This window comes from Manis pentadactyla, chromosome 4 (assembly GCF_030020395.1).
Source record: "Manis pentadactyla isolate mManPen7 chromosome 4, mManPen7.hap1, whole genome shotgun sequence".
Classification (NCBI taxonomy): domain Eukaryota; kingdom Metazoa; phylum Chordata; class Mammalia; order Pholidota; family Manidae; genus Manis; species Manis pentadactyla.
Window position 1 is genome coordinate 169280877 of NC_080022.1, and position 11698 is coordinate 169292574.

General features: G+C 39.1%; 1 protein-coding gene across 2 annotated transcripts; it reads right to left on the reverse strand.

Moving 5' to 3' along the window:
• Positions 1 to 5274: 5274 nt before the first annotated feature.
• KRT24 (keratin 24) lies at positions 5275 to 9434 on the reverse strand. 2 transcript variants are annotated; one of them, XM_036930531.2, is made up of 8 exons: positions 8715 to 9434; positions 7910 to 7992; positions 7366 to 7522; positions 6947 to 7108; positions 6727 to 6852; positions 6161 to 6378; positions 5850 to 5948; positions 5275 to 5618 (listed from the first exon to the last, which is right to left on the reverse strand). In XM_036930531.2, exons 1-8 carry the CDS (start codon positions 9363 to 9365, stop codon positions 5543 to 5545), a joined length of 1572 nt encoding a protein of 523 aa, XP_036786426.2. In that variant the 5' UTR covers positions 9366 to 9434; the 3' UTR covers positions 5275 to 5542. The 2 variants fall into 2 exon arrangements, with proteins under 2 accessions (XP_036786426.2, XP_036786425.2); XM_036930530.2 differs by having other exon boundaries at positions 5821 to 5948.
• Between the last annotated feature and the right edge of the window lie 2264 nt (positions 9435 to 11698).

The window sequence follows — 11698 nt, forward strand, 5'->3', positions numbered from 1 at the left end:
CTGGAAGTTACTCAGGGAGACAGATCTGGTTCAATTTAAGGAAAACATTTCTGAAACTATACCTGTTCTTAAACCAAATGAGCTGCTTCACCATGTCATGAACTTTGCAAGCTCTGGGCACCTTCAACCAGAGCTTGGAGATCTACAATAATCTTTCAAGAAGAATTTCTGTTCTGGACAGGAGGTTGGAATAAAAGTCACCATCTAACTCTTCAAAATTCTGTGATTTTTATGTTGCTGTAGTAGTGATAGAAATCACCAGCAGTAATTTTGGATCTCCATGGAAACGTCTGGGTGTAAAACACCCAGTGGGGAAAGCAAAATTACCTCATCTTGAAATGGTGCAATGAAGCCCTTGTTTGCATAAAAGCCATCAGGGAGATTTAAAATCTGACTTGTTGGTCTTAGGAAAACTAATAAAAAAATCATTTGAAGTAATTTATTTTGTAGATAATTGCAAGCAACGAGAAAGCTAAAAGCAGTGTGTTTTTGAAGATTAGGGTGTTAGAATCAATGGACAGTTTGTGATGTTAGGAAAAGCTCTCTCCACAAGTTAAGTAAATTGCAGACATTAATAATCTCAGTTATGAATTGCACCAGTAGAGACTTTTCAAGGATAAGAGAGAATGTTTGGAAATTACGATTACATTTCCCAAAACATGTTCATCAGTGTTTTACAGTTCCTTTGCAGAAGGTCTCACCATCTTATGAAAATTTTAGACTGGCTCCTGCTTAGGCTGCGTATTGTACATGCTTTCTGTGCCTAAAAATCTAGTTTTCAATGAAAGATTTGTCTTGCCTGTCTCACCCCTCACTTTTGCTGCCACTGCGAGATTATGAAGCTCACTTAAAGATGCCACACTGAGTGACTTTGCCTGGACATAGCTCTTGTCCCCAACGTCAACAGCTTTCTGTGTAGATGGAGAACTGTTCTGGAAATTTTCAAAGCCTGTTTGTTTAGGTAGGGGGAGAAGCAGTTTTGGAAAAATGGAAATATACACAGTACTTTGCAGGGCTCCTTTTACAGAATGAGGCTATTTGTGAGTTTAATATATGACACAACAGAACTTAATTTATGTCGGTAAGGTGGGAAGAACACAGTTTTGGGGACTAGGAAAAAGGCTTCAACTTGTAATTCTTCCCCTTAGTTGCTTTGTGACTTTGAGTAAATGATTTGACCTCTCCAAGCTTCATTTCCTTCATCTGAAATACAGGAACAATAATATCTGCGTCATAGGGTTTGAGGATTAGGTGCAATAAAGCATATAGGTACAAGGTATTTACATATATAATAAATGCTTGTGAAATGTAAATTCCTTTCTCCTAACTCATCTCCCCGTCCTTTTTCGCTTGGCTCAAAAAATTATTATGCTTGACATCACTTACAAAAACGTTGATTTAGGCTAATTATAGACTTGTTAATTAATTGTAATGTTTTTACATCACAAGTGGAACCACATGCAGCTACATTTTTTCTAAGTTATTTTTAAATACAAAGCAATACCTATGCCAGAGACCAAGTCAAGCAATTAACAAATACATTAGGAGGAAACACACATTCTTTTTTTAATTAGAAAAATATTTATTTTTTAAATTATAAGAGCAATAAAATGCATAGGGTAAAATGAGATATTCTAAAAAATAGGCAAAATATCCTTAGAAGCCCATCATTCTCGAGTTTTGGTCTTCTAAATCTGTGCCAGCAGGGAACTCCTATCAACAGTTAGTGTATCTGCCCAGGCTTTTAAAAATGCATTTACAAACATTTGAGGCAACACACATTCTTTTTCCCTTGCCCACCAGTTCCTCCCCAGACCCCACCAAGGAATCACTGCTAACCTTCTGGTGTGGGCACATTTTTCTATGTTCATACAAACATATACACACATATAAGGGTTTCTTCTCTCTCCCTTTAGTCTTTTTGTTTACATAAATCTATCATATGCATTGACTTAGCAATTTGTCAATTAAAAAGTACCTTCAATGTATTATGAATAGTACCTACAGTATATACCCAGGAATTTCATGCTTTTTAAATGGCTACATCACATTCCATTATCTGGATGCACATAGTTTATTCAGTCATTTCTTTACTGGTGGACATTCAGGCTGTTGCCATGCTTTTGCTTTTTGAGAAAACATTGCAACAAACACGTGCGCATATCATGTCTCTGGGTCTAAGGCTATTAAGGGACCTAACAGGTCTTAGTTGTTGTAAAGTTATGAGAAACGGTCAGTCACTGAGATGATTCCTCTGCCCATGGTTGTGATGACTGTTTATTAGCTTACCAAAGATGCGGCCTTGTTTTCTTAATTTCTTAGGATAGCCCATGTTTATTGTAACATATTATCTTTGGCTGTTGCAGGAAGCAGTTTCCAGAAGCTGGACAAGTTTTGCCTTGGGTAGGTTGGAAGACAGTACCTCTCCCCCATAGTAACCACCAGCTGCTTCTCAGGGCCTGTGAGTCTACTGCTGTTTCGTTCCTTCTGTTTTGCTTTGTTTTTAGATTCCACAAATAAGTGAAATCATTTGGTATTTGTCTTTCTCCGCCTGGCTTATTTCACTTAGCATAATACCCTCTAGATCCATCCATGTTGTCACAGATGGCAGGGTCTCTTTCTTTTTTTATGGCTGAATAATATTCCATCATGTATACCACTTCTTCTCTATCCATTCATCTATTGATGGGCATTTTGTTTGCTTCTATAGCAGCTTGGCTATTGTAAATAATGCTGCAGTAAATATAGGGGTGCCTATATCTTTTTGAATTAGTGATTTCTTTTTCTTTGGGTAAATTTCCAGAAGTGGAATTTCTGGGTTGTGTAATATTTCTACTTTTAGTTTTTTGAGAAACCTCATACTGCTTTCCATAGTGGCTGTACCAATTTGCAGTTCCACCAGAAGTATACGAGACTTCCCTTCATGCATCCATTTTTGAGGAAGATAATGAAATTCTCCTCAAAGTTGTGAATGATTTCTTGACAAATTTAATGGGGAAGTCAGTGTAAATTTCTCTATTGTATTTTATAGATGAACTTTTGTAGGATATTATAACAATACTTCTTGGTAATCTTTTCTTTCTCCTCTTAAAAGATAGCTATGGCCTTATGACTTTTGTACCTGTAATTTTTTTTGCTACTTTCTGGATCTTTTGAACACTACCCAACTCAAAGGTGGTGTTAAGAAGCAAGCTGAAGCCGTGTGATGCACACCCTGTTCCAGTTTTGCAAAGAGCTCCCACGTGCTTTCATGTTCCTTGTGGTTTGGTCAGTAAAATGAACACGTTACCACTCTCCATCTCCAGGAATCCATGCATTGTACACGTGAAGATCTGTGGTACATTCTGGGCTTGTCCTTCATGTGCTAACATTTCAAAGAAAGTGGTTGAAGTGTTATCTCAATCTTTACTTCTTCCTACATTATTATTTCGTATTGACATTATTATATCATGAAGGAATAAATTGTTTTTAAAAGGGTTTGGCCAATAATTCTTGTTTCTCAAGTGTCATTTCTGAGCCATTTTTTTGACAGTGATTTATTACTTACTGTATTTTGTAGCTTGAGGAGGTTATTTGGAAAATATTACTTGGGCTAATTCTGGGTGATTTATATTCATCTCTGTCTTCTGTTGTAGGACTTTGGAACACTGTCTAATTCCATGATGTCACTGAGCAAGTTTAGGCTACTTTCCAGAGTCTAAAATCCTTTGGCTGCTCTCTCTTCTCTACCTACTTTCTAAACACCTTGTTTCTTGTTTCTAATCTCTGTGAGGATGGATACCACTTCCAGCATCCTCACCATTCTTGTCCATTGTCCCTCGAGGTCTGAAAGACAAGAACAGCCCTACGAGTCTCTGGATCAAAAGTCAACAGATCAAAATCCATATGCAAGTAGGCACTGGCTCTTCTTCTGAGTAAGTTCACTCTCTTAAGAAAGAAGTGGATTCCTTTCACTTAAAAGTTGATGGGAGCACTGACTTTAGAGTTTCAAAATAAAAATATGCTTGTTGTGTGGTTTTAAAATAATTTTAGGGCAGGTAATGCTGTGTGAGCACCCTATCCTTGACATTTTATTCAGCACTTTATATAAATTTCATGCCACGAAATGGTCCAAGAGTTTCCGTTTTTAAAAATTGAGGTGTTCATGACACATGCTCCTGCAGCTTAGTACGTACTGGCCTGTGCTGTATCTATAAACGATCATTTAGTACCAATGCAGCAGCTTAACACAGGACAAGGAATTAAAGTTCTCACCTCAGATGATTTGCCAAGGACAATACTAGCCATAAACGTAGGTCCCAGGTGACAAGGACTAGAAGATCTGAACATCACAGACTCCCAGAGAGAGGCCTCCCGGATGTGGTTGTCACAGCCCAAGGGACTGAAACTGCACACAAAGGGTTTCCATTTCTGTCCTTCCACCATTACTCCAGGCTGGATCAGCTGCTTCTTATTTCTAAACTTTTCAGTAGAGGAAAGACATCCACCTTTAATTTACTGTTATGGTTTGATGGGAAACATGTTTAACTTAGACAATGTTGTTCTTTTTCTTTGAGCAGTGATTTCATGCTTAGCTATTAACTTTATTCTGTGGCCAGCTACTTTAGCAGAAGTCCCAGTGTGCTTACAGGTTCATTTTTGCTTTATTCAATGTGCCTAGGAGGTGGAAAACTATCTGAACATCTCTTCTTTTGGGGGCTTCCAAGGTGTTTCAGAAATCTGGCACCATATCACGTATCCCACCTTACTTCCCAAAACTTTTATTTTGACCAGTCTCCTAAATGTCCCGCAAACATGCAATGCTTGTGGCACTCCTGGTGAACACTGTGGAATCAAACCCATTGCTATTAACACCTTTCATTGTTTGCTATTTTAGTTTTCCTTTCCATTTAAAATGTAAGCTTCTTGAAGTAGGAGGTACATCTTACTGTTTCTGTCTTATAAAAAAATACCCAGTTTAGTGATGGACTTAAAGAAACTAAGCATGAATTAATTACAGATAAATTATTCAAATAATCTCATCTTTCCTTGTGGGCTAAGTTGTTGGCTATAGTTTTAGGGACACTCACATCTAACTTCAGCTATCACTGATTTCTAAGGGGATGTTATTAAAAATATCCACATACAAAATGGCTATAATCTTGATTCTTATGTAGAAGGTACTATATAAATAATGAATTAATATCAGTGACATGATGCAGCTGGATCATAATTGGCAGTGTCATTTCTGGGTAAAATATTGAGTTTTTAAAAAAAATTATAGGAATAAAATAGTTAGCTTGCAAAAGTAAGTTTATTGAAGCACAGAAACAATTAGAGCAAAGTTGTCATTTCAACTTTTCCAGAGCATTCTAATAAGAAAAGAAGAGGATGCAGGAAAATTGATTAGTCATCTATTTCTGGATGGAAACTCTTCCTTGAAGTTATCCAGAAAGATGGCTAGACTGATGCAATTTCTTCATTTGTGTCCTTTAGTATTTTTCTCTGAAAGACACACGCTGAGCTGGAAATTGCTTATTTAACTTTCACCTCAGAAATGTTGCTAACTTGAGATGAGACTACTTTGCCATCCACCATCTCCTCTACGATGGTCTTGGTCACTCTTGTCTTGCTTGGATCTGAAAATCAGAGAATCACAGTATCAGTCTGGAAACTATCCCAGCAACACAGATCAAAATAAATTCAAGTGCATTCATTGAGTATTAAGTATGTTTTCTCTGCATAAGAATATGTAAATAATAGTATACATTTTTTTATATGACAAGCAAAGCATACCTTTACTTTTAAATCATACAGTTATCATGACCCTTAAATGTCTACCTCTTCCTTGGCCAGAATAACTTCCAGACCTTGAGTCACCAGTTGACAGATCCCTGGAGCCTGTGTTTCTGGATCCCGTGTTTCTGGATCCTGAGTTTCTTGAATCACCTCCTCCAAAACCAGAACCACTGGAGAAAAAAAGAACTGTTTCCCTCTGTAGCTTACAAAGGCAGGAGAAACCCTGTGTGCAGAGAGCTCTCCATGATGAAAGGAAATGTCTTTTGACTGGACTGTGTCATTGCAACTTTATAAATACAAGCCCAGCCCCATCCCCCCTTTTGGTTTCATAGCATAAATACACCAAGGCACACATTTCAGCACGTTCATGGCTTTCATTTACCCTCCCTCTCCATCGAGCAGGCGGCGGTAGGTCTCAATCTCCCTCTCTAGGCGGGTCTTGATGTTCAGCAGTTGCTCATATTCTGAATTCTGGCATTCCATCTCACTGCGGATCTGGCAGATTTGCTCTTCCAGGCTGCTGATCTGCATCTGGATTTCTGACAGCTGAGACATGTAGCCAGCTTCTGTGTCAGCCAGGGTCCCTTCCAGGGAGCTTTTCTAAGAGAAAAAACAAATAAAAAATTCACGATGAAAATGAATCATAGAACGATTTAAAAAAATGCAAAATTTTATAAAGTACTACAAGTACACCTTCACCAAGTCACAGCCTATATTGTTATATCACTGGTCCCTCAATTTTTGTTGGCATTGCATTTTTTTTGCACTACATCTTTTATGGAAATAGAGTATGGTATCTTTAGCTGGAATGGTTTATGCTTGCTGCAAACATAATAAGGTCCTCCATAGTACTGCTTTTATTATGTGCCAGGTGGTTCTATCTTGGCAAAGAGAAAGCAGAATCGCTTAACTCCCTATTGGAGATTTTGAAAAGCTGTTTGCACAGACCATGGCCATTTGGGACTGAAGCTCAATCTCCAGGGCTTGCAGAGTACGTCTCAGTTCTGTTATCTCATTCTTGGCGGAACTGGCTGCACCGGCATCAGTAGAGATCTTTGCTTGCAGTGATGCGCTCTAAGTAGGAATAAAATGCAGTCATTGTGGGGTGTGAAAGGGGCCGAAGAGGCTTGTGTGTGGGGAGCTCGGATGCCCGGGAGTGATCACCTACCTGCTTGTTGAACTGCTCCTCAGCCTCCCGGCGGTTTTGCTCAGCCAGCTCCTCATATTGTGCCCTCATGTCATTCAGTAACTTGGTCAGGTCAGTTCCTGGGGCTGCATTCATTTCTACGGTCACGTCCCCTCCCGAGCTTCCTTGCATGCCCTTCATTTCCTGGCAAGAAGGAAAAACGCCATGGTGATTAAAAACAGAAAAGCAGAGATTTCCTAAAATGTGCATAGCCAACAGAAAGTTGAAACTAGGTCACTGAAGGGGAAAAGTCTCCACCAAATTCAGACATAATTGGCTCATTATTTTCTTTCCTGTTCACAGGAGTTGGAAATCCACTCAGCATTTGTTCTATTTTTTTAGGACGGATTGGGGGAAACACATAGGCCAGAGTCATTTAATAATGTGGAACATGTTTCTACCTCCTCGTGGTTCTTCTTCAGGTAGGCCAGCTCCTCCGTGAGGCTCTCGATCTGCATCTCCAGGTCGGAGCGAGTCATGGTCAGGTCGTCCAGGACCTTCCGCAGGCCATTGATGTCGGCCTCCACGCTCTGCCGCAGGTAAAGCTCATTCTCATACCTGGAAGGGTCAGTGGTAATTCAGTACACTTCAAAGAGCACGTCCATTCTTACATATTTAAGAATAAGTTTTCTCCATAGAGTTCTTTGATACAAAGGAATGCTACTAACTTTTCTCTTAGGAATTTTTCCCCTGTAAAGAAAAATATGAGCCTAATGTTAATTCTATTGATGGCTAATTTTTTAATAACAAAAATTTCATTCTTAAATTGCCTCTTTTTATTTCTTGTTGGTGTTATGATGGTTCTTGAAGTTCACTCGTGGGAAGTTTATGAATTTAGGCTTGATCCTCTAAGAGATTTGTTTTTAAAGTTTAAAATAAATTAAGCAAATGGATTGGATTTTATTTTTCCTACAACATTTGTTTTCAAGCCTTCATTTTTCTTACTTCAGTCTGAAGTCATCAGCAGCCAATCTGGCATTGTCAATCTGCAAAAGGATCCCAGCATTTTCAACAGTGGCCGTCATGATCTGGAACAGACAATAATGAATGAATCATGAAGGCTTTTTTACCTTGTGTCTGCACCCCACCTGTGAGAGTAGATATCTCCTCAATTAGCTTGTAAATGTGAATTGCTTTGAAAACTTGCTTACTGCAAAAAGCTATCAGTTTACACATTCACTGGAATAGGCATGGAACATTATTTTACTCAGCCCCCTGCATATCTCCACTGCTTTAGAAGATCAGTTATTCTGAGCTCTTTCAGAAAGAAATCCATTTCAGAATGGATTTCTCTTAAAAAAAAGTCCTTAAAAATATATTTCCCATACAGCAGTGGCTAAACATTTTAGATTTCATTACATTCCCATGCAATATTTACACCAGATTTTCTAGGAAGAAAAACAGTCACAAAGACTATTTAAATCTAGCAAGACACTAAAATATGTTAACCTGCCAAATTAATCATGAAAATACTTAGATTAAGCTAGTGTTGACTCATTGCCATCATCCATAGAAATTTTGCTCTTATGTAGAAATACTCAAATTTGAGATGCAAACAGGAAATTAATATGGCTGGATGTCATAGACAGAACTGTCATATTCAAAACACACCAAGTCCTATTTTATGTATACAACAAGCAAATATGTTTTCAAATAATTCCTTGACATAAAATCTTCATTAAAGTACATGATCTGAAAAAAAGCAAAAGATACAGAAATAATGGAAACTCAGCAATGGATAGTGTCTCACCTTATTCCTGAGATCGTCAATTATTGGATAGTATTTGCTGTAATCCCTTCCAGATCCACCATCTCCAGACCCAGACCCAAATTTCTCATACCACTCCTTGATTTTGTGCTCCAGATCAGTGTTGGCCTCCTCCAGGGCTCTGACCTTGTCTAGGTAATTGGCCAGCCGGTCATTGAGGTTCTGCATGGTTTGCTTTTCACCTCCAGAGAAAATCCCTGCATCACCACCACCCATCCCACCACCCATCCCACCACCCATCCCACCACCATAGCTGTAGAAGCCACCACTAGCACCACCACCCATTCCAGAACCCCCACCAAAGACAGAACCCCCGCCGAAGCCAGAGCTCCCGCCGAAGCCAGAGCCCCCGCCGAAGCCAGAGCCCCCGCCGAAGCCAGCCCCAGAGACTGAAGCTCCCCCAAAACCACCCCCTATTGAGCAGCTGCCAAAACCCCCTCCAAGGCTGCTTCCAAAGCTACCGCCCGATCCGCCACTCAGGCCACAGCTGCCGGCTCCTCCTCGGAAGCCCCGGGCAGAGCCACCCCCCAGACCACATCGGCTGCCACTGCTGAAGCCACTTCCGCCAGCAGACACCCTGACCGAGCTGCTGCCTCCAGCCCTGGAGGAGGAGACACGAGATGAGCAAGACATGATGCCCCTGCAAACGTTTAGCTCGACCAGGTGAACAGGAGAGGTGAGGGTGACGAGTGTATTTGTAGGCTGCCTTTTGGTCCCTTATATACCAAAAGTTAGGGTGTTCCTTTTCTGTGTCACTTCTTAATCCCTGTTACAGTTTTGCTAATCCACAATTGGATAATTTCTTTTCATGAACCCACTCTACTGGCTCTTTTTTCTGAAGCTGGGTCAGAGCCCCGAGGCGTTTACTGTATCAAGAAAAAAATTAGGTGGAGCAAAGCGAAATATTTTTTTTTCAGAATTGCAGTTTTAATCTTTCAGAGGTTTTGATGACTGATAATTCTTTTCTGAAAGAGTAATTCTATTAAATTTGCTTCATGATTTCCCAATTGCAGGGCACATCCCCAGATTAACAATGTAATTAAAATACTCAATATGATGAGAATGGAAGTTTCCCATCAAACTTGTAACTTTTTGTTTATGTTGTTCTCTTAAAGTTGAAATTAGATTTAGCATCAGCATTAGTTTCAGATTTACTTAATTGTCCTTTGTGATTAATTCAATCAGCATATTTCTAAGGTTTAAGTCTGTGTTAAAGTTTTCTTTGTATTTTGAGATCAGGTTAGATATTTTTACTGTTCATAAGAAAAACTTAAAAGTATTCCATGTACATATTATTAGATCACAGAAACACGTATTTGAGCAGAGAATGTCTAAGAAATTTTGGAAAAGTTTTCAGGCAGATCATTTTAACATCAGATGAATTCATTCTGACTGGTATGAACTACACAATGCTTTTCTTCCTGGTTGTATTTGAGTCTGATAAAATACCAACTTTCATCTTTAGGATCAAATCTTAAGAAACTAAGAAATGATGTTGGTTTCAACTCTGTTTTAAAGTTGGCTGGAGAAGAGGATCCGAATCCACTTCTAATAACAGATGTTATGCCTGGAGTAATTTTGCAGATACTGAAATCTGGAGTTCCCTATTTACTCTCTGCTCATGTTTTTCTGTTGAAAAGGTATTCAGAAAGAGGATCTGTATCCAGTCCAAGAACTGTTGTAATGATTGGGGTCATTTCATAAATACTGAAATCTAGAATTCTCCTCAGTTCACTTTCTGCTTCCTCTTTTTCTGTCCCTTTGTATTTTAGATGATTTCCATTTGCCTCTCTCTGCTAGTAGTTTCTTTGGTTTGAAAGTGCTTTTTAGTTTTTTAAAGACAAATGCGGTGTGAATACACTTACACAAGGTGCCTGGTGTAGTCAGATTCAATGACAGAAAACAGAATGTGGTTTTCTGTGCCAAGGGCTGAGGGGAGGTAAATGGGGAGCTGTTTAATGGAGATATAGTTTTAGTTTTGTGAGATGAAAGAGTCCTGGAGGTTGGTTGCCTAACAATGTGCATGTACTTAACACTAGGGAATGGAACACTGACAAATGGTTAAGATGGTCAACTTTGTTAATTTTACCACAGTTTTTAAAAAGTGTCTTTTTAGAAAAGATATATATGCTTCCAAAAATCTTTCTTGAGCTCCTTAGCTTTATTGCTCAAGTAGTTGACTTACGTTTATTTAAAACTTTCATCTTTATATTGGCAGATTCTGTTAAACTATGTGCATGCTTTAATCTGTTATCCAATATTCTGCCTTCTTTCAGTTTCTCCTTAGACTGCCTTTGCTTGGGACACATTATTAAAGAGCTGATTCTCTCTGCTGTGAAGCTGTTTAGAATTAGCTTCTATGTTCTACCTGCACTGTTGTCACGAAGCAATGTGTTCCTGTTCTTATATTTAGGGTGCCATTCCTCCGAGGAGTACAAGGTGTCTTATAAACTTAAATCGTTAAGCTGGGAGTAATTCTCATTACACCCGTCTAAGGTAGGTGAAATATGCACCAGCCCGTACAGTACGTTGGCCCTCTGCCTCACCCTACCCCAGAGCTATGAAACCACGGAAGTCCAAACACTAATGATTAAATGGTATGTAGGTGCTGGAGGTGGCAGGTACAATCATCGGGCTTTTCTTCCCTTTAAAAATTTTGATATGTAATCTTTCCACTTTCATAAAGTCTGGCATTTGGTTGAAAGAAGGCTTAAAGGAAGGAGCAATAGCTAAACGAAAGAAATCTGATGAAACTTGGAAATTTCAGAGCCTAGGCAGAAAGAGCTGTGAGTGGGAAGAATGAGAAAAGACGAAATTTAGCAGTATCTTCGGCCTCTGAATTTTGCCTGGGTTTTGTGGAGTTTTTCTTCAGTTGTCATCTGAGTCATAGCGTTTTCATTTTGACAGCTTTACTCACCTTATGTTTTGGGATATCTGGACATTTGGGTCTCAATTGAGGAAGCTTG